Here is a 27,289-nt window from a genome sequence, read left to right on the forward strand (position 1 = left end):
CCTAAACAAAATACATACAAAATAATTTCCAGCAAAACAACAACAGCACAAATTCTCATTACAAATGTCAATAAGCAAACTAGTTTAGATTCCAGACATTTGCTTGCTCCGATAAAAAGCAACACACAAGTTGTGATATTCTTTACTTATCCAGAAACATTGTGATGAACTGACATTGTTCCTTCTGCACAAGATCCCATCAAACAGTGTTTGTAGTTTAGTTTTATCAACAATTTACCTTATTTTGTTGCAAAACACAACAGTGACTTTGTTTCCATTTACTGCAGCTACTCTCCCCGGCAAATAAACCAAGTTATCACGATCAGCAATAGCAATGACATAATCACCTGCAACATCACATTGCTGATAACAAGTTACAATGATGCAACAAACATCACTGCTATGAATACAAAAATCTTACCAAGATTGATTTTTCTTTGTTTTGAAGGAGCTCCAAACATACACGACAAATTTTGGACACCGCTGCTTCCATCTGCCCACTGGATGGCGTACTGGTGCCCGTTACCAACTCTCTTCACACAAGAAGCTTCAAAATTAAATAGAAATTATTAAACTAACGGCACAGGTCGAGTTTGCATAAATACCCAAATGGTATTGTCCGTCCTGGTCGCTCCTGGCAACCACAGCCTCTCCAACCCACTTATTCTCACACTTTATGATGAAGTCCACATCTTTTTTATATTTCTTTGGATGAAGTTTGTATATCTGAACAATTCATGTTGTTAGTGAGAAGGTATTTAATGAATAATAAGTCAGATTTAACCTCGTCCCTTGCCACATTTGCTGCTGTCTTGTCATAAAACTTTACATGGAACCAATTGTTGGCATGGCAACCTTCAATAACTGATGGAGCATAACTGTTTGGATATTCCGGGTGAAGCGCGACCACAAAATCATCATCCTTTTGAAATTAATAAAATGTTAAACTCAGCAATCACATAACTGTAGGCCCACCTTCAACACATAGCTTGCATCATCATTATCTGTGATTATATCTTCTCTGAATGTCCTCTGTGTAATGTCATAATTGTCTATGATGTCATAACTATCATTTGGGAAAAAATCTTTCACTGTCCCTCTGCATATTACAATAATAGAATCAATGCCATGGCAACAACATGATAACAATTTACCTGTAGTACCAACCGTCGTCATGGCAACGGTACAATACTTCCTCCCTTGCTTTTAGTTTCACCGCGGAATCTCGGATGTTGGCTTGTTCCTCATCAATAAATGTTGGAGGGGAGCGGGCTAAAATACATTGCTTCAAGTTGAAAGATGTTAAAGTCCCCAAAAATGAAACTAAGCATGATTTGTGAATTCAGACAAGCATAAAAATATCTACAATTATGAGATTCCAAATCATGAGATTTGTACAATCATGAAATCCTACATCATGAGATTTGTACAATCATAAAATCCTACATCATGAGATTTGTACAATCATGAAATCCTACATCATGAGATTTCTACAATCATGCAATCTAAAAACACTTAAATTTTGCAATCATAAGATCTTAAATCATGATAGTTTTGTAATCATGTGATGTGTGGAATGTATCATATGACATCACCTTACAGCACACAATTGTAAATGATTCAAACACATCTATCTATGCTACATATGTGGATAACATACAAATATGCAGCCCTTCACCACCCTTCATCACCATGATGGAATTTTCATCGAATGTTAAAGAAATTTCATCTCCTGCTGAATTACAAATATATTCTTAATGTGGAATTAAGCAAGTCTACATTCACCACTTCACCCTCCTGAAACAAACCATCCTTAAAATGCGACACCGTTCCAAATAAAAATTAAGCAAACTTACGTTTTGGTGTTGGCTGTTGCCGTGGCGATGAGTGCAAGGGTGTGCGTTCTAGAAAAAAACACAAAATTAAATAATTAAACAAATTATGCAAGATTAGTTTTAACCTGTTGGTGTTACTTCAGTGAGGGGAGTTGTGATTGGCTGGCTTGAGTCATGTGACATGGTACTGAAAACATCGGATCCTGGTGATTCATTGTCACTAAAATACAATAAGTTTGGTGGATATATATTGAAGACCCACAACAAGTCTTACTTGTCTGTGTTGATAGATTGGTGAGTAAGCTGCTTTGGTTGCTAAATATGAAAAACAAGTTTGTAAAGTGGAGAAATGAGGAACATATAAATTCTGTGAAGTATGTAAATTTGTTTAAATTTGCAACGACCTCAAAATGACACCTACATGAGAATGAATACAAGCAAATACCTCTTTCCCAGCTATGTCTCTAAACTGCTGGCAAGCTTTTTCTAAATCTTCTGATTGTTGTTGAAGAATCTGTCAGATAAAATACAACTGTATAAGCTAAGTATTGCAAAAGATGTCTGGACACAGAATTCCCAAATCTTGTTGAATAACAAAATGCAATTCCTTGATGTGCATATAATGCTGCATATTTTGTTGTGGTAACTTGGGTGTATTTGCACAACAATTGTAACGCCTCACCTATTTGTAAGTTCCATCTACACAAACATCATATACCTGTTTTTGTTCGGCTTGTTCATTTATTGTTTCCATGAGCTGTGATTGGAGCTTTTGAAGATTATGCTTGATTGATTCCACATCGTTTTTAGTAATCTTGTTTTCTTTACCACTGGAGGTCGTGCTGATCGATGAGTCAATACTAGATGAGCTACGACGTGGTTGCGTCAACACTTTTCTTCGTCTAGTGGGTTCATCGTCAGATGTGGAACTTGTGGACTCACCACTAGTAGAGGAAACCACAACATCAACCACTTTGGGTTTTCCTTCTTCATCTGAAACTTTAAATAAAGCTATTTGTGCAATTTAAATTACAATAAAATATTGGACTTCTGTAATGAACTGAAGACACTTAAATCACAAAAGTTTAATATTGTCCAAAACAAACGTGTTGCTAGGCAACAACATTATCATAAACAAATCCCAATTTTGCAAAAATATTTACCTTCTGATGAAGAACTTGATGAGTCATCGCTGACCAACGGTCTATCCGCAATAAAATCAACACTTGGTCTAAATACAAACACCTCATAATTTTGTGCAAACACGACACAACAAAATACATACACAGAATAATCAATTTGTTGAGCATTCTTTACATAACGCAGAGCAAACTTGTACTGGGTTTCACTGATCTTGTAGAGATGCTTGCGAAGCAATGGCAACTTTTTGTTATCGTATTTTAAAACCGTGAAGAATTTGTCTCTAATCTGCAATATATTGTGGACAAAATTTATTACCTACAGTATGGAAATTGTGCTTAAATACCAGATGTACAAAGTAGAATATTATCAAGAACTTGAATGACTTCACATTGGAACCTTTGAAACTCACCTGAGTTCTACGTGGAGTCCCAATAACCATACCAGGAACATAACATGGAACATCGCCATCAGTCGTGGAGTGCGCCAATACATGGTCACCAACCTTGCAAACATATACTTACTACATGATGTAACATTCAATTTGCAACATACCTTCAGTGGAGGACATGATAAAGCACCGATACTGGGCAAGATGAATCTTGTTGGGACAACTTCTTCCCCGTCGTGATTATATTGCACCAAAGCATGTCGTGCATCAGTGCATTTCACCACAACAGCATCGTAATAAAATCCGTCAGTTTCATCTCTGACATTGTCACATGATAGTTAGACTGGGAAGTTTAAAAAGTTCTTTATAATTACCTTGCTATGACCTTTAGACCCTTATGGAAACCAGCACTTCTCTTGGAGACAATTTTTGTCTTTTTTATGATAGATGTTTTTTCACTGACTTCCTGCAATGAACAGTAAATAAATATAAAATGTAAGTTATATCTTTTTCCATAACTGTAAAAAAAAACATGTTTAGGTTTCTGTTGTTTTAAATCCTTACACTCGTGACAGAAGATGAATCCGATTTTTCCTCCAACTCTTCTTTCTTGCTTTGCCTTTTCTCCCTCTTCTTTTTCCTTCCCATGGCAAGCTCCTTTGCGGTCCGTTGCAAATCTCGTGATTGCTGCAAATATCTTTCACCTAGAAAAGTTTTTGGAAAGTTTTCAACCAAGAATCAAAAGAAGCAGCAAAAGTCACCAAGATGTATTTCATCGAGAAGAACTTGTATTTCTTGTTGGTTTATCGGCCAACCCATTCTGTCTAGTGCCTGGTGCAAAGAATCCTGGTTGTCAACATATGAGAGTGGACCTTCGTCAAACCTACTAAACATATTTGAACCTGACCCGTCTATGACATCACAAACCACCATTACTTGTCTCGTTCCTCCTGGTTAAGATTCCTCCACACGATAAGATCGAGTCGTTGCTTGTATTCAGCGATGGAAGCTTTCAACTTTTCATCGTAAGCTGGGAGGTCGACAGCTGATGGATTCACAAGTCGAACTTCTTGCCGACTTCGTGGTGAAACATGAGCAATGGGAAGAACCTGAAGATGTTTAGCATTGTGACAAAACACTTTATAAAAACAAACATAAACTTACATCATTAAAAACCTTTGATACAACATGACTATCCAACACTGGAATGTACTTTGGTGTTACTTTCACAACTGTTGGTGTAAGTACATCCATAACAGTGAGTTTTCTTGAAACTAAACCATTTTTTTTCAACCAAACTGAGTTTGGGACATCAAGTGGACTGGAACAAAATTAAAGTTTCAAAAATAATTTCATGTTGATGTAAAATATCTCACTTCACAATCTCCTTTTTCCTTTTTAAAGGCTTCTTTTTCTTTTCAACCACAGACCTCATAATGTCTTCAAAATAAATAAACATATATTTATTTGTGTATGTCTGGGATATTAAAAACCAAAACCATCAAATAAGTAATTTTGCAACAAGTTTATTGTAGTTTTGTAAATCGTAAAATACAACAAAAGAGGAATGTGGGTGATTAAATTACCTTGATAGGCTTGCATTGATTTGTTGATTTGATTTTCCATAAATTCTCTGGTTTCTGGAAGCATCCAACCACTTAATTCACCATTACCAGATGCAGCGAGGCGTAACATGCTCGTTCGGGTGTGACCAGCCCTGTGGGAAACTACAACGAGCTAGGAGTTAGGTCATGGCAACTTGTGGTCGTTACCATAACAACCTGTGGTTGAATGTTTCTTCTTCCTCCGTGTAAACAAGCGATCGTTTACTCCAGCATTGCCTCTATGATTTTTGTGGGCACTTGAAAGTCGGTTCTGGAGATTTTTAGGAGGGGAAGGAGTTCGATAAAATCCCTGGCTTGTATGTGGTCGACTCTCTACACTGGTGAACACACAAGTATTAAGTTCCTATCACAGCTTTGTAATTTACCGTTGAAAGTGTTTGTGTTTAAAGTGCAAATAGTTACCCATTGCTATCTGGATTCTTGTAAGGTTGCAACTCAAGTTCACTTGCAGATGAGGTATGAGAGTGTCGAGATGACTGGAAGTTTAAAGTTTTGTAAATTTTACATTATTTGACTGAATTATTACTCATACTTTCTGTTGTTTATTATGGAACCAGTCAAGCATAACACATCGGGCACGAAGTCTTGATATTTTTTCCAAATCTTTTTTTCCTCGTTCCAGTTCTTTCTTCAACAAAGAAACATCTTCACTCTGAAACAAAATAGCTGTCAGTGATATTCTGCGATGTTTCTTCATGGGGAATCACCTCAAAAGGTGGGGGTGCTTCCGGGAAACCTCCGTCACTTGAAAAGTTGTGATACCGCCCTCCTGTGTCCTCGGACAGCTGGTATAAAAACTTGTTTGCCTCCAAATCATTGCAGTTGAATGCTATAGTGTGAATTGGGACTGGATGTTGGAGTTGGACTTGGGCAAGAACTGATTTTGGATTCTGCATATTCAAAAATATGTTTGCAACTAATCTAAATTGTTCAGATTTTTTTGGATTTGAACAAAGTTACAGCATATTGGGTTATTTTACACACAGGACAAACATGTGTAAATGCCTTTTCATCAACAGAAATTATTTGAATGCAGAAAATCATTTTAGGCAAACAACTGACCACATTGCAAAAATGCTGATGTATAAGTTTGACTAAAACATGTACCACTAATGCTAAACTAGATGGCTAAGTTTTCATTGATATGTGTTAATGAGGAATCGTTATAAATTATTTGGCTAACATGTAGATAGTTTATTATTTTGTGTGTTTCTTACGTTGTGTTAATGTCAGATGCAATTTACATATGGCTAAAAGCATGCTAACATTATTTGCTAACAATATGATCATTTTGTTTCTTGGGAAGCATGCGATCGTGCAACTTACTTGTAGCAACATCCAAAACATTTGTTGAGACTAAATTCATTCAAATAAATTGTTAATAATCAAATCTAACATTGCACATTGTTTAACAAGTGAAAGAAACTTTACAGGTTTTACTAAAACACTCTTGACTATCACTTGTAAAAATTATGGGTGATATATATAAGCATTGTTTTTTGGGACCTGATCTGGTCTCCCATCAGTTAGTAGGTAGATAGCATGTGTGTAGGGATCGGAGAGTGCGATTCGAAGCGCTGCAAGTGTGTTCGTACTTCCACCTACACTTATATCTGTGTAAACAATAACACAGTTGATAACCTTCACTGTGTAAACAATAACACAGTTGATAACCTTCACTGTGTAAACAATAACACAGTTGATAAGCTTCACTGTGTAAACAATGGAGGTTATATTTAGCATTGGGGCCAGTTCAAATATTTTACAGTTTTACTGTTGAAAATTCTTCACTGACCTTTGACCCAGTTCCAGGCATTCAGTAAATTTTGTTCAGTTACGTCAACAGCGCGATCTTTCCACGCCACAGCCTTTGTGTCAAACTTCACAAAGTTAAATTTGCTTTTGTGTCGTAGTTGTTCCTTAATACATCAAACTTATCAACATTGTTTCAAATTAGCTTTTAATATATTTAACCTGCATCAGCTGGAAGACTTTCTCTTTTAACATTGCCAGTTTATCTCTCATGGATTGTGAGGTGTCGATTAAAATATAAACTTGTTCTTCCAAAATTGTCCCAAACACTTCTCGGCTTCCTTGTTGCAGCCAATCAATCCTAGATTTAAAGTGTTGATGGGAAATTTCTTACAGGAGATTTTACCGACCTTTGTTGAATTGCATCAAGTGTTGTCTTCATCTTTTTCTCATGAATCCGATGTTTTTCAGCTGTTATGTGAACATGGACCATTGTTCCATCCTTCCATTTTGTGTGGGCAAACTGGTTGCAATATTTTGCGTTCACCAATTTCCTCACATTCTCCTGGGGAAAAATTAATGCAAATATCAAAGGAATACAGCAACCTAAGGCATGTCACATAATATTTCATTAAGTAATCCAAATATGTTGTTGTACTACAACAATTATTCATTGTTAGTGTTTTTTTATTTGGTTGTCATTGTGTTCAAGTAAATAAATCGTGAATCAACTAACGGCATCAGATGAAGTTGAATGTGGGGGTGGTTTCCCTTTCAGATCAACGACCCCGTCAACATGTCGGAATGAACAACTAGCAAGGGTCTGAAAAGCTGTTACACCACGAGCTTCCAGGCCATGACGTCTCAACCAATCACGGGAGCTCATGTATTGCTCCTGGCGTGAAGAGGGCGGGACTTTGGGACGATCAACTACAGCTAAAAAAAAAATGAAAAAGAACACAAAAAATTTTTGGAATGTTTGTGTTTTTTGGAAAGTTGTGAAATAAATTTTTAATTTTTACCTTTCTCAGTTTTAATGTCTGGGATTTCTGTGAGGAGAAGTTGAATTTGAGCAAAGTTGTTTCTGCATTCCTCCAATTCCAACCAAACATTGAACACATCGTCTCTCACTCCAGCACCTGCTGGAACTCCTCCTCTGGGTTTTTGTGATAATCTGACAGAAATGCGGGATGCATCTCCACCAGGAGGTGCTGCATTGCTGGGAAGAGCTTCTGTGTCTTCCTCGTAAATACTTTTTACAACAAATGCATGGAACCTACATAAAATTAAACTCAAAATTACTGAAATGTTTTTTGTCTTACTGAAAACTTTGAAAAGTCTTTTAAAGTGTAATTTGGTATAAAAAGTACCTTCCACCACTAGATAGCGCAATCTCCTTGAGGAATTTAATGGTTGACGATTTGGTAGCGTTAAACGAGACTGTGTGAAGTGGATGAGGTGCTGTGAGAACTTTCTGGCGAATTAATTCCTTACTCGAATCGCTTCCATCTCCCTCCGCAAACAAATATACAGATTCAAGCTAAAAAAACACCCCATCATAAAATAAACATTAAAGAATTATATTTATTTCTTTATATTTATTATAAATTTAACTTGTAGAACAAAACACTTTTGCCCAAAAAGGTTTTTATTTGCCAAATGATATTACTATCAACAATAATATTCTAAATCTAACTGCGTCATCATCCATTGCCCTCAGTATGGCTTCCATAGAAGCAGTTCTTGAGTTTTCAGCCATCCGGTCAAGCTTTTGTACCCACTCGATGGCGCTTTTGATGGTCACCTCAGTTACAGGAATTGCTTGTTCCTGCCACATCATCATGTCAGCCTGTGCCCTGCAAATATTTCCTCTCAAAACAAAAGTAATTTGAAAATATGCTTTAACGCAGGATTTACGCTGCAGTGAGCAAATTTGCAGAATTTGTTGTTGTTGTAAAAACTTTATAACAATAATTTACTTGATCATGTTGAACTTGGCTAGCTGGGATATTTGGTCTCTTATGACCTCACAGAGGGACTCTCTGAACAAATCAAATTGGGTTTGCGACATTGTAGAAACGTCCAACACCAAACAGATGCAATGTTCCTGTGTAAATAGAAAGTTAAAAGAACAAAAGAACAAGCACAATTTCAGCGAACCTGAATGACCCCGAATATACGCCTGCTGCCCGATCCCAACCACTGAAGTCTTCGTTTGAAGAGATGGGACGAGCGTAACAAACTTTCCTCTGTTTGTTTTAATTTCTCCCGTCCAACTGTGATCTGAAAATAGGAAAAAAAATTATTCATTTGCATTGATTATTTTTAAAATATAAACAAATACTAAGTAGTTTTTTTTCCTTTTATTGTGGTAATTTAAATAAGGACAAAAAGGAAAAAGTACATTATACAGTTGGCCATCTTTGCGACGAAATTGTTGAAAAAGTCCATTCCCATAATGTGATCCAATCGGTCCCTTCACAGCATCAACATAACCTGTTAAAAGATATAAAATATTAGGAGCTAAAGTTTTTTTTGAAAACAAAAAACTTACCATCATTATGTTTAAAACCAATCTGGGACAATATCTGCTTCATTGTCAAGCGATTCCGTTGAAGGCCATGAACTTGTAACCACTTGGTGGAGCTAATAAGGGGTTTAACATCCAGTTCCCACTGCTCGGACCCGTCATCTCTTTGCCCAGCCATCTCATAAACAGTTTTTTTTCCTCTTTCCTTTTCAGCCCATCCGAACAAATCAGGTGGTGGTGTTGAATGAAGGTGGTCGATATTAAATCTGGTTGTTCCTTCTGTTACCACACAAACTTGTCAATTCAAAAAATTCTTGTAAACGTCGCTTAGCAAAATAACAAAACTATTGCTCTTGGCATACGTCAAATGCTTACAAACAAAGTAGGTTAAAGTGCAAACACAAGAAAGATGAATGCTTTAAAATTTTTGGTGTTTGAACAAATAATCGTCAAATGCTTGTGTGATGATGTAGTGCAAATAAACTTGAATGCAGAAGAAATGTTGAGATGATAAGAGCAAAGATTTACAACCTTGTAAATATTGAATGACGTTAAATTAAGGAGAGGGTTTTGTGATATCACATTAAACTTTGGAACATACTCAAAAAATAAAGAAAGGTGAATAAAAGATTTTACCACAAAAGACGAAATGAATAATTTGATGCGGAACCAACTTATCACCAGGTAACTTGCCCTGCCCACAAACCTAACTATTGTTATCTGACCCCTTAGGAAAACAATTCCCTTATTCTATCAACAACAAAGGCAACAATGCCCAATGTAACCTGACAAATCCTTTAACCATTAAAAATCATCTAAGAATGCATGTTAAATTGTTTGAAATGTTTTGTTCGAAGTCAGCTAATTTACTACATTCAATAGAAAATAATTTCATGTGTTGCATGTTTTAAGATTAAGAGAATGATCTCATTAAGACAAAACTTAACATAATGCTGGAAATACTGCCATAATTACCTTCATCATAGACAGCTTTTCTGATTGGATCGATGTTTCTCAATAATTCTGGATTGCTGACATCAACTTCAGTCATAATTATGTTATTGGTTTTTAAGTTTAGTAATAAACAACTAACTGTTACATGATTTGACAGTTGTCACAAATCTGTGTTGAAACAAATAACCTTTTACCTGAAGAACCATATTTCATGACATGGTGTGTTTTGTTGGATATTTATAATATGTGCCTACAGATAAATAATTATCCTTCCTCAAAAGTCAAATTATTTCTCTTGACTTGCATGTTCTCAAGTCAGCTATTAAATAGATCTTTCATGATGTTGGAATTTGCATCATAGCCACTCACCACAAAGCAACATTAGAGAAATTTCATTACAAATACTTTGCAAGCAGAAATTAAGATGGTGCAACACACAAGCATTGGTTGTGATACGGCTTAAACAAGTACATTATGTACCATTAATTAAAACAACGTTACTTACACACTGTGTCATAAATATGATTTTACAAATAATATGAAGGTAACAGAATAAAAAGTTTGTAATTTAAACAGGATATTTTTATCTACAACTGTTGAGACTGAATGTTAATCCATTAATTATTTTTGTGCTGATTAGTAATAAAATTCTTAAATCTATGTGCATCCTTCATGCACAGCATTTATTTTATTCTATTAATGATATAGTTGCATTATCACAAGAACTAGTGTAACCTATAAAATTTACATATTTTTTCAACATTCCAATGTTTACTGCAAAAGTTTTACACATTTATTTTTCGGAACAAAAACTTAAGCCCTAATTTAAAGGCAATCACGTACAAAGTTGTAGGCTATGCTATTCATTTTGTAAAATTAGTATTAATGTACACAACACAGCTATAATGCTCGCGCAAAAAAATATTTCAGTCGTTAAAATATATACTAAAATTGATATTTTTATATTATAAGCCTTCACCTAAATATAATCCAGATTGGAAAGTTTTTTGCGCGGAGGATTTCGTTCCGGCGATCGTTAATTGCACGGACGATCGCAACGTTTTTTGTATGTTAATGCATTAGCTAATTAATATTGCGCGGATTATCGGCAAATTTTTGCAAAAGTGCGCGGAGGATATATCCTCCACGCACGACATTTTTTCCAGTCTGGAATATAATTGAAACATCTGGAAATAAACAACAAAATAAAAATTTAACAAAATATTCCACAGTATTCGACTTTAAAGTCATGAAATAAATTAACAAAATTTTGTCACGTTAGATCAATCACCTGTTTATAAAAACAAGGTTTAATATATCCAAGCTAGCAGATGTCAACCAGCACTGAAAACTCATTGCAGACTGCTGAACAAATACTTTGTTTAAAGTCACAACGAAATTCAACAGTTTATTGAAGCAATTACGACCATGTTGACTTGTGAGAGGTGCTTACAGTAGAAGCAGTGGCACTTCAACCTTTTCAACAAGCTGTTTGGCGGCCAAAGCCAAAACACTTACAACGCTTCTCGTGTTGCCGTACCAACGTTGCTAGGTGGCGCTGCTCCGCAAACGCCCGGCCCCCGCCTCACAAGGAAAATACCACTACACCGGGTCACAAAGTTTATTCAAAACTCGATCCACGTAAATATGTGTAAATGGAAATCTGTGCTAGTTTTAATGGTTAAGTGTGAACAAGGCAACCACCTATTTTTTTGGTTATAAATTTAAATTGAAATACTACCCTAAATTATTGCGATAGTATTCGCACAAATTTCGATGCTACATAGTCATTATATGTGGATCAAGTTTGGCGAAAACTTTGTGACCCGGTGTAACATTTTTTTCTATTTCGCACTGAGGAAAAACATGGAACGTAAGAGTTTCCTAAAACTTTTTCGGTTTTGTTTGGCCCCACAACCAAGTTCCGCGTCCCATTCACCCAAATGCAAAACTGATATGACCGGAATATCCTAAACAATGGTATTATGATTTTTGTGTAATTTACAAGATTTACCTTTATATTTTATGTTAGTTCTATCTGGGCTTACTGAAGTTAGCATCAGCTGTTTACAACTCATCATTTTTCTTCTCTGTGTTTTTTTCTTCTCTGTGTTGGTCATAACCATTTTCCATCTACCCTGGGGTAAACCATTTGTGCCATCGCACAATGCCATTACCCTGGGCCTTAAATGTGTAAAAGAAAACCTGGGATTCGTGTGTAGAATTCTTTTCTCTGGTTCAAAAAAATGTAGGGTTTTAATATTTGTGTTTAGTTTGTTATAGTTGCATGCAAAAATAAAGCTCCAAACAACAATTTCAAGGATAAAACGGAGGTGTGCTCATTACATAATTCTATGTTGGTTTAGATTAATGATTCCCGACCTTTTGTGGTTGCGTACCACTTGGAGTTAAAACTATTTCGACGCGTACCCCCTAGTTGAGTGTTATAAAGTAACCTAGGGGATGAAGTAACAGACATTTTGAGATTTCGAGACCAGACATTTTGAGATTAAATTCGAACTATATCCCAAATTACGGAAATGTGCTCGCGTAGCACCTGGAATGCCATCGCGTATGTTGGGAAACACTGGTGTAGATTCAACAATCCTTCAGTCCACATGTTTTGTGTTTCTATCAAGTTAGTGTTGACCACGGTTCGGCTCGGATTATACATTATAGATATATACATGGCACGCAGAACCGTTTGAAGTGTTTACACCGATCTGTCCTAGAGCAACCATTGACTGTTTTTATCATAGTATATCAAGAATATATACGAGCAAATATTCTTGCAAGATTGTACTCAGTGAACCATGACGACTTTTGGTCACGTGAAATCGTAGTTCTGTGTTTACAAAAAGTTTTTGCGTAAGTTTGAGTCTTGTGTTATAGCTTGTGTAACTCTGGATGTTCGAACTTCGCCCATTTAGTATGGCGATTTTGTACTCTGTTGTTGCTCGTGGACAAACCGTGTTAGCAAAGTATGCATCCTGCGCTGGCAACTTTCAGGAGGTGGCCGAACAAATTCTTGCTAAAATTTCTTCTGAAAATGCAAAGCTGACATATTCCCACGGAAGGTAAGTTGGCTTATGTAAGCGTTAACTGGTTTAATGGTTGCTTTCTTGAGAGAATATTTTAAAAGAAACTGGAATTTATCAAGATCTGTTTGTTTTTAGCTTTTTGTTTCATTACATTTGCGAAGATGGAATTGTGTATTTGGCAATAACAGAAGATGACTTTGAACGCTCGAAGGCTTTCCGATTTTTGTCTGACATAAAGAAAAGATTTAAAGCATTGTATGGAAATAATGTGCATACAGCTTTGCCCTATGCTATGGACACTGAATTCTCTGGGTTGGTTTTGAATTATTTTCATTGGAAGAGACAAGTCGTGACAACTGAATTTTATCTTGTAGACAGTTGATGATTCAAATGAGGCATTACAGCAAAGAGGAGCCTGAAACATTGAACAAAGTTGACCAAGTTCAAGATCAACTAGATGAACTGAAGGGAATTATGGTGCAGAATATTGGTATAATCTCCACCTTCTGACCAGGATAAGAAATAATCAGTAAAACTATTTTACAGACAGTATTGCTACCAGAGGTGAAAACCTAAACCTGCTTGTTGACAAGACAGAAGACCTCTCTAAATCTGTAACTATTCTTGTTTTCATTGCATTGATTTTGCAGAGTAAATACATTTTGTTTGCAGGCTGTTACCTTTAAAAAACAGAGTACAAGTTTAGCTCGAAAACTTTGGTGGAAAAAACTGAAATGGACGATTTTGCTTTCTCTTCTGGGGATTGTAAGTTTTCAACAAGTACCTTGTTAATTATAGAAAGCAAGATTTGTACATAAAAAGTTATTAAATATTTGAGTCCTGTTTATTGCTTGGTTGGCAGTTGTGATTATTATGTAGATTACTATACGAGGAACCAGCATTGTAATAGAATTAAATTGTGTATTTCAGCTTGTGTTTTATTTCATAATGTCTGCTGCATGTGGTGGTCTAAACTGGCCAAACTGTGTCCATCACGGGAATGGAACAAAAGTTCCATGAAAAGTTAAAGTGGATGAGTTCATTTCAAATGTTTCATGGAGAGATCACGTGAAAGTTTTGGTGGAGTATCATGTGATGACACATATTTAACACTCAAAAGCACTTAAATATATTTTAGCAATATTCAGACTAAAGTTTACATAAATAATAAAGTCATGTACATTTGATTTGCAGAATATATTTAAGGTATATGAAAAAGTTACAAATGCAGAGATTGCTTGTCAAGTTTATCATTGTGTGCAATTAATGCAATAAAATTGTAGTTGTATTTTGAAATTGGTTTCATAGTTTGTAGATTTAAATTTATAGTTGGTTCATTTTAGAACCGTTGAAAAGCAAAGAAAAGAATAGAAAAGGAAATTAGAATATTTGTGATCTCCAGCTACTGTTAATATGACAACAAAATTCAAATAGTTATGCACGCATTTAGATTGAACTGAGACAACAATATACTATGTGAAGAACGGTCAACATGAACTTCAGTGCAAATATAAACGGTGATAAAATAATTAAAAAGACAAGTACGCAAGGCAGTAACCATTCAAGTTCGGGCAAACTTGATTCACAAATGAAGCTTTGATTTCTTACAATTATATTTGTTGTCGTGAATGGATCGCACAATGAAACCGGATTCCTTCACAATCACTCCAGATTTGTAAGATTGTTGTATCCTTCTGTGGAAATATTTGTTTAGCAATTTTCCAACAATAAATGGGTAACCAACCTGTTGTATAAAACGTATAAGCCCGCCACAGAAAAGATAATCACCAGCAATCCACCAATCACAGTAAGGGCTATGACTGCAACGAAACATTCATATTCAAATCATATGAATAAAGGAAAATGAGTGTGCCGCGTTGTAAATGAGTATTTTTTGGCTTGCACCATTTGGTTGCGTCAATAAATCTTTTCCTTTCTATTATTACGCCTGTTTTAATAAACCGGGCGAAGAGATCAGTTGCACGCGCTTAAAACAGGAGCAAGCACTTTTTAGCTGACATCACTTATTAAGCTCCATTTATTTGTCTCAAAAGAAAGTCGACAGATTTAAAGCTTGGAAATACATGTTTCAACATATTTAAACAAAAATGAAATTTTTGTTCTTAAATCACGCACCCAACGAATAATCGTTTGACGTCACTTCCGCATCCTCTTGAACAACTTGCCCCAGCACGCCTTCTTTCGTTCGATATGTCGGTGTTGTCGTATAAATTTCTGCTTAAGAATTTAATGTAACCCACTGACCAACCAAACATTATTTTGTAACAAACCAGTTGTCTGTGTCGTCACAATCTCCACAGTATCGCTGTCCGACTTGTCTTCAATTTCACTGAGGTTATCGATTACATCACGAAGACTAGGTTTTTTCAAAGGTTTCATCTCATTAACATTCGCAAACATTTTGTCCAACTCGTTGACCTCATATTTCGAAGGAGGAAGAACTTTTTTTATGACGTCATTATGAAGCTCGTTTTTTTTAATAGATTTGGTCGGAATAACTGTTGTTGTTGGTTTGATGACGTCATTCGCACGGCTCCTTAACAATATCGCGGTTTCTGCGAATATGATATCGGTTACTACGAAGTTATGTGAGGCGTGCAGAGGCCGCATGCAAATCAGGCGCGTTCGGCGTCTGTCGCTCGATCGCTCGTTCGAGATTCCTGTGGTTATTTAACCTTTCCAAGCAATAATACATTCAGCAATTAAAAGTTAGGTAATTGTTTGTGTGCTTTGTTGGGCAACAAGGATGCATTGTGCAAAACAAATGGCCATTGTTTCGCATAAATTAAAGCAAGAATCATTTTGCAGATTTCATCATAATTGAATAATTGTGATTCAACAATTAAGATTGGACAATTCTCGCAGGTCACGTGATATTGTTACCCTCCAAAACAGTCTCTGTGACGTAACTGCTCTCAGTTACGTAATCGGTCTCCTTGGCAATATGGTTACGTACAGTCCTAGAAGCAATTTTTATAGCCTCGTCGCGGGCTGCCACCGCGTTTTCTGGAAGACATTGTTACGTCACAAACACGATAACAACTTTGGACAAAACTTACCGTAACATGGGTTTGCGAACACTATGTTGTATATTCCCGTACACCGCTCTAGTTTCTGTTAAAACAACAAAAGTGTTGTCACAATTTCACATGAAATTAAGTCACCTTACCCTGCGGTTTTCTATCATGAAACAACTGCATTCGCTGTCACTTTGGAACCCAGTGGAGCGTAAAACTTCTATATAATGCAAGCAAGTCTGTAGTTTGTCTTGGGAAGCTCTACAACGGTTGTCTTCTTTTTGCTTAAAACACAAAATTGTTATTGTTTTGATAATTAGTTTATTCAAGTTGTCTAACTTGAAAATGGTGTTATAAAGTCTTGGGGTCTCAATTCAAGATTGCTTTAGTTTGGAGTACAGGTTTTAAAAAGTTTGAGGAAATATTTACTGAAAATTTTGTCAATGTTTGACCAGGTTTATTGGATGGAAGTTCTACTCACCCAGCAATTATCATGTACGTATTTGTAAGCTTGTTGGCATTCTTTATCTTTCCTGCACTTCCTTCTGTCCTCTCCGCACCATCTTACATCACTTGATGAAGAACTTCTCGGGATTATTATCAAAGCCAGGAAGAAACAAGCTATGGATAATTTCATCGTCCTCACAAATGTTTGCAAATATTCTTAATTTTATAAAATCTTGAAAGGAACAAATTCCAAACAACTAATTTACTATGTACGAAGGGGACACTATTCAAACACGCACTATATTATGTCGTAACAAAAGAATTTTCGAATAATTTATGAGCGTTGATCCAAACATCCTCTTTCGGTCTAATTTTATTCGATTTTCGTCCTGTTGTCATGGTAATGACGCCTTTCTTTCGATCTAGTGTTTGCATTGTCGAGTCGTGCCGCGGAGGATATGTCCTTCCATTTTAGAATTGCTCTAATGTGACGTCATGAAGGTGTTCCATGGTGTCAACAGTTCGATCTCCATTATAAAATCGATCGAGCAGATTATGAAGTGCGTGCTTGAATATACAGGATACAGAGCTTGTTTCACATAAATGTGCTGTGTTAGCTGAGCTATTTTCTGACTGAACAAGAATCCCTTGGGTGCAAAATATTTGGAGTTGATAACAAGAAAAGCGTCGGGGTAATAAAGGACTGAGCAGGCCCCCTACGCTTTTCTTGCATGCGCTCATTGTAGTACTGATGATGAACCCAGTTAGTGTTCGAAACGTTTACTAATGATCAACAGCATTTTAGCCTTGGCGTTCATTTTCAAAGAATCCCTTGGTTGGAACATTTTCCGAATATTCCGGTGGAAAGACCGAGACGCTTTTCTCACTCTGCCCTAAGTCGCCATATTCGTTCAATACAAACTCAGCCTGACCAAACTTATTGACTGCACATAACATATGTAAGAAAGTTTTGTGAAAAACATTAATATACATTTACCATGAATATTCTCGCTGGTTCTCCATTTAATAGTCTGTTAACAAGCCACAAATATGGCTTTGAACTAGGTTCTAAAGTAACAATGCCTGTGTCTGCGTAACAATCGTTCAACAACGCTCTACCAGGATCCGCTCTTGAAATGCAAACATTTCGCCCTGTATTCGTCACAAAGCAAATATCGTTCCAGCCAAGCAGTAAACCCAACCTGATGAGCCAAGCAGTAAACCCAACCTGATGGGCCAAGCAGTAAACCCAACCTGATGGGTCATCGCCTGTTACAGAAATGTTTTACAGATGCTGTAGCAACCTGGCTCGTGTCAACATTTTCTACGAAAATATGGAAAAAAATACTAATTCCGTCACGTTTCATTACCGCAATGACGTCACACTACGTCATCCAATGTCAAAAAATGTCTGAAACGAAACAACAACGACGTCACTTCAAAACCTTTCCTACTTTTGCCCAGTAGACATTCCGAGGTCAGATGTAAACGAGAAAACTACACGAAAAACTCATTTTCACCAAACGTGTTTTTGTGACGTCACCACCTTTTATCACGTACACTCCTTTCAATTATTGCGACATAATCCCCGGCTCAAACCGGATGTTGAAGTTTGGTCAATCGTGCAGAACATTATTCAATACCAGGTAAAAGTTTATATTTAAAAAATAATAGTTGTTTTATAATAGAACAACGCCCATTCATGATGTGATGAGGTAGGGATAGCTCATGTATTTCCATGTAGATTTTGGACTGATGTTCGCAGGTATTTCGCGTAACTCATCTTCCTTATCTTGAACGTGCGAGGCCTTATCTTGAACACAGCTGAAACATCAGCGAGATGTTCTAAAAATACTTCTACACGCATCAGCAACCACATGAAAATCGACATAAATAAACGTTTTTAAATAAATTCTTGACTGCTGACTGCGTGCTTTTGAAGCATAAACAAAACTACTCTCAACTAAACTGCACTGGAACGAAATTGGAAACAATTTCTTGTGGAACAAAAATCATAACCGGCAATAAGAAGAGCGCGTGATTTAATTTGAAGGTTAGTGAAGGTCGTTGACCCAAACACACCTTTGGCGTTTTTTACTCATGAAGTCTATCTTCATTATGACGTCACACATATAAATCTTCTTTCTCACAAAAACCGTCACTTTCAAGTAAGTTTCAGCCACAACCGCCCCCTCTCCCCTGCCAGGAGACACTCTGACACGCATGGATGATCAAACATCACTCATGTTTACGCATGATTAACTTTACCACTGATCTCTTACTTGGAGCAAGTGGTGGATTTCGGCCACCCACGGTCTACAAGTTTAAATATGGTAACTGGAATTTGAATTACTTTTAATCCAACCATCCCGCTTTCAAACATTCATCATTCTTAACAATTATAATCTTGTTGTCTCGTCTACGTGTCGCGCGATCAACTTATGACGTCACAAATCTTTCAAACTCAGTAAAATGAGGGGGGATTATTCTTGCCTACATCCCTTAACCCCGCCTTTAAACCTTAACCTCAAAATACCTCTCATTGACGTCACAAGAGAACCTGATAATTGCCCGTGTGACTCAACAATCAACCATGCAAAGCGGCAAACAAATATTTTGTCAATAATGGGTCTGTTTTCATTTGTAAACAAATTATTTAAACTTTAAGTGTTGGGATATGGGAAAGACATTTAATAGAATTGTTGATTTCTGTGCAAAAATATTGATATCTGCAAGAATGTTGGCCGGGCTACAGCGCTCCAAGTGGTCCAACTTTCCTAACCTCAAACCTGAGATAATTTGAGTCTCAATTCTTACGTTGTTTTGGAAACAATTTAACTGAACTTGAAGAATTCGTGCATTTTGTGAAAACACCGACAGCATGCGGCGTTAATGGTAAATAAATAGTAACCGTTAAAGGGCAGTAAAGGGTTGACAAGTTTTTCGCTGATCAAAATATTGAAGTTTTGATTTCTTTATCTGATTGTTGGTTTCCAACCGAATATTTCGTTGAATCATTTTTCTTGAGAATTCTTCTGCAAAACACAGAGGTCAAGTCGGTTCATACTTACCGGTGAGATTTATTCACATGGAAAGCCAAAATACAAACCTTCTATGGATGAAAATCCCTCCAATCAGAAGCGAACACGTGACAAACACGCTGACAACAATCAAAATTACTTCTGTAATTTAAAAAAAATTATTCTTCGTTTAAATACTTTGGACAGCTTATTACTTATCGTCATGGTTGGCTGCGTTTGTTTGTTCTCGCCTCTTGTAACTTTTCGTTCTGCTTCAGTAGTCACAACTTTACAAAGGAAAATAATTTGTAAAGTTTTGCAATTAGTTAGGTTTTTAACAAAATTACTCACAATTAGTTGAAGCCGAAACCGCATCTGTCACTGTGACGTCACGTCGAATGGTCATTACGTCACTAATCTTCGATTGAGTTTTACGATCTCTGCTTTCGTCTAATCTCATCATGTCATCAATAATATTAAAGATATCTACGCCATTCGCGGTGACGTCACTGCTTCCTTCATTGTTTTGCATTTCTCCTAATAAAATACATTATGACGTCACAATGTTAATAAAAATCTTCAAAAACGGTGCAGCAATAAGTCTGTACTTGTTGTTGTTGTCGTTGTTGTTGTTGTCAGTTTTTTTGTCGACGTTTTCGTTGTAGAAATCAAAGGGTTTTCCCCTTTTTAACAGAAATTTAAGTAGTTCGATTTCTATGTTATTGTTTGAATTTACCTGCACATGGGTGTGTGTAGACCAGGTTGTGGGGGTGAACACATTTCTTGTATTCCTGGAATCCAATGAGAGGATCGATAACTGATATCGAATTTACAATTAAAGAACCCCTTGCTTTAATTAGCATCGAATTTTACTGGGGAAGTTGTTTAAACCCAAACTGCTTTAAAACTGTAATGCAGTTTCCAACAAATTTGTTTCCAAACCGAAATTATTGTACCTTTTGACCCACGTTCGGTCCAATGTTGCAATCACATTCAACCTTTCCCCAGAATTCCTCCTGTTTCAAAACTTTTAAGTTCTCGTTGCACGTTTGGTGATTCCCCACACATTGCGCATTCTTTTCCTGTGTGATGCAACAATACGCTGTAACCCGAAGTTGGAGACAGAAAAACAGTTATAATCAACTTTGTTGAATTTCAGTTCTTGTCCAAAAACTATTTGTTGGTGACGTAACAAACCTTGCAGCTCTTACTAGCTCTTTTGTAAGCTCTCCGGCAAGTGGTGTTAGATTTGCATTCTTGGAACATTTCTGAACATGTGGGTGTTGAACCGGAACCGTCGCGCTTGAATGATTCCACATGTGTAATGTTGAATAAAAAAAGTGTGAAGCAAAATCCAAACGTTACCCTGACGACGTTTCCACAACGATTGAAAACAAGTTTATTCATAATCTACACGATCTGGTGTGACTACATCCGTATGCGACAAGCCCTGTGTAGAGAAATGTCTGTGAATGTGGCCGAGAACAAATATGGCGGAAATATTTGCAATATTCTGCAGACGCGTCGCCGTTTCTAATTTGTTTAAACAGGCTCTGTTTTGGTGACGTAATAGAGGGTTTCATTTCAGTCAGCTTATACACAACTTTCAAAACTATAACGTCAGTGACGTTCTTTTTTAGACAATCGACGTTAATACGTCATAAAGCGCTTACCTCATATTACGCCACGCAACTAAAAATCCACATTTAATGAAAATAAGGCACGTTTTTTGAGAACAATATGAACATATGTATTTTCTCTGATACCGCTCAGAGCACAATTCTTAGAAATAAACACAATATGACAAACCTACTAAAGCTAAAGATTTTGTATTTAAATGATCAAAATTTGAGTTTGAGTATAATTGTTTCGAAAGTAACTGCTTGCAACTAGAAACAATATACTTTGCACAAAAACACAACTCCAACTCTTTGCTAGGACGACGCAGCCGTCACAATTCTACTCAATGTTTCCCTGTATGACAACACGACTCTAGCCTTCTTCTCGTGGCTTTCCTAAACCTTTCAAATAGACTTTCAGGACATGAGACGGCGACACTTTGTAATGTTACCAAAACAATCTTCATGTTTGTGGAAAACCTGGTACAAATTCTCCGATGGTTTTAATTCTTTGCAACCTTTCCACAATGCTGAAACTTTCGACTATTTTCCACCAATAAATTAAATCACGTGAACTAACTTGATGTAATTCTTCTTAAAACAAAGCACTGACATGTCCTCAATGCAGTTAACAAACTTTCAACAGCTTCATGTTGGGCATTTTAGTTTACAAACTGAAAGTTTTAAATTGTTGGCTTTCATCCCATACAGGTCACCGATCGTTGGTAAATGAACCAGCCACGACAAATCCAATCCAATGCCTCCAAAATCGCGGTTAATTGAATTAAGTCAACGATGCGAGGGAATTAAAGCGAAAAGTCATGTCAGCAACAAGCAAACGTCACCCTAACAAGCTGCTTACATTAAACTTGAATGTGGCCAGAAATATAGAGAAAAATATTTCAGCCTGTTCACAATTCGCTCTAAGAAATCCGACACCTCTAAGCCCTTACAATAACATCTATGTCGTCATAGAAGGCACATTTCAGGTTGCTTGTTGGGTAATAAGGCTGTGAATAATTGACAAGGATATTTGCGATTATTTTTTTTTTGCATTATTTAAAACCTTCCTTAAGATCGTTTTCCATTATTTTCAGGTTTTTAGAAAATCTTCCTTCAAACAAACTTTCCTTTATTTTCAATATTTTTGAACGCAGTTTACTTTTATTTGTTTCTTGATAACTTCTGTCTGCAACTGATTCTAAACTTCAAATGTCTTCCTGAAAGCCAAAAAAAAGTTCCTCAGGGAACTGAGGAAGTCTCGCCGGATGGCAGACGAAACGTCGGTTTCAAATAAACACTAGAAACTTGAGTGCCAGAAGAACAATTCTGATTAATAAGTATGCCTGGCAGCAAAAATAGCAGTATAAAAATTTATTTGTTTTCCTTTGTGGTATTTTGTAAGAAATCCCGCTGTTTTTTCGCTTCCACTTTTTGTCCACGCATTTCTAATGCGCTTTTCACTTCTTCCTACGTCACAACACAAACACCTTTCGTCACAGAATTATAATAAAACTTATATTCTGACTTCATAATAGTAATGCACTTTACCCTGTGACTTCACAGACACCTCATTATGACACTCAAAGCGTCAGTTTGTTATGACGGCATAAAAGGATTCCCCTGACGATGGAGAAGCTTAAGTAATATTGACGTTAGGCCGCTACACAACACTGTGTTTTTACCATCACAAAATATTGATTCCATAAACCATTGCACCAAACAAACCACTCTCTGTTACGTCACACATTCGTTTGTCACCTGCCTTTGTTTTGTTCGATTGTCTGCTACATATTGAAAGCAGCTGCTTCATGAACTACTTGATTTTATTTAACAAAGTGAATTGTCGAAAAACGCAACCACACACAAAAAAACTCGACGGCCATCCACATACTGACGTCACAATTCCCCACTTGTGACATCATCACATCGTCATGCGCATCTTTCTGCGATTTTTGTGTCTTCTTGACTACGTCAGAGTTTAATTTTTACGTCATGGAAGTTTTCTGTTTTTCGTCGCTTGGTTTTCTTCGTATGCTGTATGACGTAACAATAGTTATTTGTCACTAAATGAATTGCGTTGAATCAATGTTAACTTACCCGAAGTAAACAACCAGAGATGTCCCAACAGCTAGGGTTAAAAACACCAAAACTCCAGTTGCTATAGCGACCACATCTGTACAAGAATAAAAAATTTTGGGTTTAGATTTGACATGAAGATGAACGGGGAATCCCCACAGAGCGTTGAATTCCCGATGAATGAAATTAACGCATTTACTGAGCTCTGCAGCGCCACCTAACGGGACCACTTACGTAATAAAACTCCATCATCGTGAGAAGAAGAATATTTTGGTCGCTCGCTATTCGCTATTCGGCCATCGTTTTGTTGACGTCGCGATACATTGATGTCATTGATGACGTGTACAGGCATATCTGTACGAGCAAAAGCTGGGCGATAAATTAAATGGAAATTTATATCGGTGTTAATACTTTTATGTTGTTAGTTTTACCTTCAGGTTCAGCAGTTAAAGTTGATGGCGTCATCTCGTGTGACGTAGTAGTGATGTCATTAGAATGAACTTCATATGACATCAACGATTCAAGAAGATTGACGTCAGGTGTTTTTTGTGCTGCAGTTTCTCGTGGTTTCTTTGACTGATCTGTTACGTCATAAACATATCATTAAAAATAGTTCTCGAATACTACGGAGTCTCGAACTTACCTAATTTCGAAAACAAATTTCGTTTCCTCAGAAAATTGACATTTGCTAAAACGAAAAAAGACCAGGTTTTAAGGACGAAAGTAAATCCAACAAAGGAACGCGATTCTAAAAGCCCTCCCCCCCCATAAGCCTGGCTTTTCAGTCAAGTCCCAGTAAACAAACAGGTCGGTTTACACAAAACTAATTGCTTTTATGAGTTTCTAAGTTGAATCCATGCATAGGGACGGGGCTTACACAGAAATTTAAGCCAAATAATACAGAAACGTCAGCTAGACAAAGTTGTACATTTTTTTTTGGAAATTTTGCGAACAACAGAACCTTAAAATATCATAATGCTAAATCGTTCAGCCGTGACACCAATATCAAAATTGTGACATTTTTTTAAAACAGCGAATTTAAGTAAAAATCACAAAAAGGTAAATTTACCAAAACAAGGATTGCCGTAAATTTTTTCATGGATGGTTGCACATCGAACGGGGCTCTGTGATGTAACAAAATGGCGTTAATCGATGAGGAAAATAATTTTTAGTATTTGGTTCCTTCGCTTACCCGGTCACATTCACACTTTGCGTCAAGGTCAAATATGTTTTCAGTAAGAATGTCCATAACGTTCGCACACACAGGGATGTCCAACATTGCAGCATTGCAACTTCCGTTTTTAACCTAAAACATAACAGCAATTGTTGCCATTGTGGCGTGATAAAGGTGGATTGTTAACGAACCGCGCAGACAGAGTTGAGCTTCGCGAAGGCGCTCCTGCATTTCTTGTTAATTCTGCATTTCCTCAACAGGTCGTAACACATTCCAGGTTTGCCCACGAACCTCCCTCCCAGCGGGGAAAATTGACCCTTCACCGATGTCGAACAAACGCTTTGTGACGTCAAAAGTATATACGTCACAACACACAGCATTTGTGGCCAAACAAAAAACGAAATTTGTTTCCAGTGCGTTGGAGGGGTATTGCATCGTCTCATGTTTGCAGATATTCTTATCGTAGTGGGAGAACAATTGTTGTTCACAGTGCCTACTGTTACGTCACAGATCTTTGCAGCTGTGAGGATAAATGACAGTTAGACAAAGAGTCGGCTGGCGATTTAATAATCATCCCGGGGGGTTTTCGAACGCGCATGAATTATTTGGAACAACCACCATTGTTACGCACACACCAACTATCGAGTGTTGTTTATAAACTTCGGTCGCATTTGATAAACAAACCACTTTATGACGTAATATTAACAGCTGTATTACAATGCACCTGCCAAGGCTTGACGATACACCTTTGTATTTCTTTCGTTAAGATTTTCAAATATTTCTTGTTTTAAACAAATTTAAACACTTTTATTTGTTAAAATGAAAGAATCTATAATTATCTTAACTACTTGCCAATGTAGTAATGCATAATTATCTCAACTACTTGCCAATGTAATAATGCATAATTATCTTAACTTCTTGCCAATGTTGTAATTGCGTTTACTTCCGATAACTTCTGACAATTATATTCAAATATCTTTTTCAAGTTATGGTCGAGATTATCGACTGCAAAGAAATTTAACAAACAAAACGAAATTTCATTGTAAAGAAAAAATTTAACCCTGCAAAAGTTGTTCACCACCGTGCAGACACAACTTTCCTTCCACCAACAACGAACTGAGTGAGCGACATTCAGACGCGAGCAAGAAATAAACACAGGAGAAAAAATAAGCTTCACTCGCACGCGCGTGCCCCTTTTTTCCCGCTCTCTGGTTTGTATCATTGTCCACCCACAAAGCTCTTTGTGACACAAAAGAGGGCTTGTAATTACGCCTGATCGACGCTGCGTTAATGACAACACGATCTAGCTCGGTGTCAGGGATTAAATATCAAGGTAAATAAAAATCTGTTGATCATCCCTTAATAGAAGCTGGTATAATTCCTTTCATAAAAAACGATTTTTATTTTTTGCAATTAAAATAAATTGAACGTTTGCATTCCGTTAATTAAAGAAAATAATCAACAAAAAAGACCGCAGATGGCGCTTTTGTGAAATATTCCGTCACCAGTGAAGATGATTGTGAAAACTTTTCACACGTCACAATCACTTTTCTTTCCTCGCAGAAGCAATTTTAATCGAGTTTGAATACACGCAAACACAGCAATAAATGCTTTCCAGTTCATTTTTATTTCGAATCCCGTTGGTGCGTTGTTGGGCAATGAAATAAACTTTCCTGAAAGTTCCCCAAACCTTACAGCGTCGAGTTGGCGCCGGCGTCACTGGAACCAAACCGACGTCTCAAATATCAAGCTTGCTACATTTCCCACGACCCTGGCATGCCTCACTGACTCCACACTAACTGTGTCCTCACAATCGACACTGTTACCGAACAATGGGGTACGACGCGTAGATTTAAAGGCGGGGAATTGATTAAAGATCGACCTCGTAAGATAAAATGTGTTTTGGGATGAACTGTTTGAACCTCCACAGTTTTCCGTCCACAACACGATACCAACCAACACAACGAATGTCAACAAATGATTATCGTTGTATGCAATGGCGGTGGACGATACTCAACTATTTTGCGGCTTTGTAACAAAATATTGCTCAACTTATCGTGTGTAAAAATTCATATCGACGCAAACAAACATTAGTTTAGCAATAAAATTCGAAATATCTTGTTCGAGCGTCTGGCAGCTTCCAAACGAACCGAAGCTTTAACCCTCGCGAAGCAGAAGCTCCAGACAGCTGTCTGCCGAACAGTGACGTCACAATAGTAATATTCGGGACACCTGCCGAGGGGTGGTTGTAGATTTTTCGCTGTAGCGGTTTCCCCTCATCTTGGAGTGTGGGAACATAACTGGCGGAAAGTGATTTGCGGTGACAACATTTTCGTGGAATATCTGACGAAACTTTTTCACCAGATGAACTTTGGGATACGGACCAATTCACAACCGACATCACAATGGGAAGTCGTTGGGCTTGTTCGTATTTAATAATGAGCATTGTTGGTCTCACAATACCGCAGTTCTCACATTTCGGTAAGTGATCATAAATGCAAAAGTAAAAGCCGACAAAAGTTAGTCCCACCTATCCCTGTTATGCCAAAATATCTCAGTCAACTCGATCAAGGTTGTTTTGAAAACCTTCGACCTCGTTTAAAAAAATCAACTTCAACAATCTTGCTCGGACCCTGAGAAAAAA

General features: G+C 36.9%; 5 protein-coding genes across 11 annotated transcripts; 1 reads left to right on the top strand and 4 right to left on the bottom strand.

The window, feature by feature from the left end:
• Positions 1-60: 60 nt before the first annotated feature.
• Positions 61-10,391, bottom strand: LOC145912516 (von Willebrand factor A domain-containing protein 3B-like). 5 transcript variants are annotated; one of them, XM_083000003.1, is made up of 42 exons: positions 10,249-10,391; positions 9,298-9,552; positions 9,148-9,239; positions 8,904-9,026; positions 8,723-8,850; positions 8,440-8,599; positions 8,114-8,283; positions 7,766-8,019; positions 7,480-7,679; positions 7,154-7,308; positions 6,966-7,104; positions 6,787-6,910; positions 6,498-6,604; positions 6,318-6,347; positions 5,699-5,881; positions 5,524-5,643; positions 5,394-5,467; positions 5,148-5,308; positions 4,953-5,093; positions 4,743-4,806; positions 4,531-4,687; positions 4,303-4,475; positions 4,128-4,249; positions 3,931-4,070; positions 3,741-3,832; positions 3,531-3,684; positions 3,388-3,480; positions 3,121-3,263; positions 2,999-3,066; positions 2,554-2,834; positions 2,281-2,349; positions 2,110-2,150; positions 1,961-2,055; positions 1,857-1,904; positions 1,661-1,732; positions 1,155-1,272; positions 976-1,099; positions 785-922; positions 606-726; positions 422-547; positions 239-347; positions 61-184 (listed from the first exon to the last, which is right to left on the bottom strand). In XM_083000003.1, the coding sequence occupies exons 1-42, from the start codon at positions 10,322-10,324 to the stop codon at positions 85-87; spliced, it is 5,340 nt and encodes a 1,779-aa protein (XP_082856129.1). In that variant the 5' UTR covers positions 10,325-10,391; the 3' UTR covers positions 61-84. The 5 variants fall into 5 exon arrangements, with proteins under 5 accessions (XP_082856129.1, XP_082856128.1, XP_082856130.1 ...); XM_083000002.1 differs by having other exon boundaries at positions 1,661-1,735; XM_083000004.1 differs by lacking the exon at positions 6,318-6,347 and having other exon boundaries at positions 1,661-1,735.
• A 2,696-nt stretch (positions 10,392-13,087) lies between these two features.
• On the top strand, positions 13,088-14,339 carry LOC145912660 (vesicle-associated membrane protein 7-like). Its single transcript, XM_083000208.1, has 6 exons — positions 13,088-13,304; positions 13,404-13,580; positions 13,643-13,758; positions 13,815-13,882; positions 13,941-14,033; positions 14,199-14,339. The coding sequence occupies exons 1-6, from the start codon at positions 13,135-13,137 to the stop codon at positions 14,286-14,288; spliced, it is 714 nt and encodes a 237-aa protein (XP_082856334.1). The 5' UTR covers positions 13,088-13,134; the 3' UTR covers positions 14,289-14,339.
• A 10-nt stretch (positions 14,340-14,349) lies between these two features.
• Positions 14,350-18,458, bottom strand: LOC145912659 (uncharacterized). 2 transcript variants are annotated; one of them, XM_083000206.1, is made up of 8 exons: positions 16,788-18,458; positions 16,459-16,590; positions 16,349-16,403; positions 16,173-16,295; positions 15,560-15,844; positions 15,405-15,503; positions 15,013-15,088; positions 14,350-14,962 (listed from the first exon to the last, which is right to left on the bottom strand). In XM_083000206.1, exons 1-8 carry the CDS (start codon positions 16,941-16,943, stop codon positions 14,851-14,853), a joined length of 1,038 nt encoding a protein of 345 aa, XP_082856332.1. In that variant the 5' UTR covers positions 16,944-18,458; the 3' UTR covers positions 14,350-14,850. The 2 variants fall into 2 exon arrangements, with proteins under 2 accessions (XP_082856332.1, XP_082856333.1); XM_083000207.1 differs by lacking the exon at positions 16,173-16,295 and having other exon boundaries at positions 16,788-18,451.
• A 1,118-nt stretch (positions 18,459-19,576) lies between these two features.
• LOC145912208 (uncharacterized) lies at positions 19,577-21,219 on the bottom strand. The gene is made up of 8 exons (XM_082999615.1): positions 20,971-21,219; positions 20,730-20,855; positions 20,510-20,564; positions 20,382-20,456; positions 20,125-20,310; positions 19,989-20,060; positions 19,863-19,935; positions 19,577-19,788 (listed from the first exon to the last, which is right to left on the bottom strand). The coding sequence occupies exons 1-8, from the start codon at positions 21,178-21,180 to the stop codon at positions 19,704-19,706; spliced, it is 882 nt and encodes a 293-aa protein (XP_082855741.1). The 5' UTR covers positions 21,181-21,219; the 3' UTR covers positions 19,577-19,703.
• A 1,981-nt stretch (positions 21,220-23,200) lies between these two features.
• LOC145911761 (uncharacterized) lies at positions 23,201-25,161 on the bottom strand. 2 transcript variants are annotated; one of them, XM_082999190.1, is made up of 8 exons: positions 24,837-25,161; positions 24,664-24,777; positions 24,541-24,595; positions 24,115-24,159; positions 23,903-24,052; positions 23,706-23,825; positions 23,493-23,568; positions 23,201-23,429 (listed from the first exon to the last, which is right to left on the bottom strand). In XM_082999190.1, exons 1-8 carry the CDS (start codon positions 25,086-25,088, stop codon positions 23,381-23,383), a joined length of 861 nt encoding a protein of 286 aa, XP_082855316.1. In that variant the 5' UTR covers positions 25,089-25,161; the 3' UTR covers positions 23,201-23,380. The 2 variants fall into 2 exon arrangements, with proteins under 2 accessions (XP_082855316.1, XP_082855315.1); XM_082999189.1 differs by having other exon boundaries at positions 23,706-23,840.
• Between the last annotated feature and the right edge of the window lie 2,128 nt (positions 25,162-27,289).

Source organism: Ascidia mentula, chromosome 8 (assembly GCF_947561715.1).
Source record: "Ascidia mentula chromosome 8, kaAscMent1.1, whole genome shotgun sequence".
NCBI lineage: Eukaryota > Metazoa > Chordata > Ascidiacea > Phlebobranchia > Ascidiidae > Ascidia > Ascidia mentula.

Coding starts and splice junctions, on each gene's coding strand:
- LOC145912659 (XM_083000206.1), bottom strand. CDS start 16,943: ATGAAATTATCCATAGCTTGTTTCTTCCTGGCTTTGATAATAATCCCG. Junction 16,591..16,787: donor ACGTACATGATAATTGCTGG/GTGAGTAGAACT, acceptor TTGTGTTTTAAG/CAAAAAGAAGACAACCGTTG. Junction 16,404..16,458: donor TCATGATAGAAAACCGCAGG/GTAAGGTGACTT, acceptor TTGTTTTAACAG/AAACTAGAGCGGTGTACGGG.
- LOC145911761 (XM_082999189.1), bottom strand. CDS start 25,088: ATGAGACGATGCAATACCCCTCCAACGCACTGGAAACAAATTTCGTTT. Junction 24,778..24,836: donor AGCTCAACTCTGTCTGCGCG/GTTCGTTAACAA, acceptor GTTATGTTTTAG/GTTAAAAACGGAAGTTGCAA. Junction 23,430..23,492: donor TCTCTGGTTGTTTACTTCGG/GTAAGTTAACAT, acceptor TACGTCATACAG/CATACGAAGAAAACCAAGCG.
- LOC145912208 (XM_082999615.1), bottom strand. CDS start 21,180: ATGAATAAACTTGTTTTCAATCGTTGTGGAAACGTCGTCAGGGTAACG. Junction 20,856..20,970: donor GAGCTAGTAAGAGCTGCAAG/GTTTGTTACGTC, acceptor TGCATCACACAG/GAAAAGAATGCGCAATGTGT. Junction 20,457..20,509: donor CTACACACACCCATGTGCAG/GTAAATTCAAAC, acceptor TCTGTTAAAAAG/GGGAAAACCCTTTGATTTCT.
- LOC145912660 (XM_083000208.1), top strand. CDS start 13,135: ATGTTCGAACTTCGCCCATTTAGTATGGCGATTTTGTACTCTGTTGTT. Junction 13,759..13,814: donor AATTATGGTGCAGAATATTG/GTATAATCTCCA, acceptor ACTATTTTACAG/ACAGTATTGCTACCAGAGGT. Junction 13,883..13,940: donor CAGAAGACCTCTCTAAATCT/GTAACTATTCTT, acceptor TTTTGTTTGCAG/GCTGTTACCTTTAAAAAACA.
- LOC145912516 (XM_083000002.1), bottom strand. CDS start 10,324: ATGACTGAAGTTGATGTCAGCAATCCAGAATTATTGAGAAACATCGAT. Junction 4,688..4,742: donor AGGAAAAAGGAGATTGTGAA/GTGAGATATTTT, acceptor ATTTTGTTCCAG/TCCACTTGATGTCCCAAACT. Junction 2,350..2,553: donor AACAAGCCGAACAAAAACAG/GTATATGATGTT, acceptor TTTATCTGACAG/ATTCTTCAACAACAATCAGA.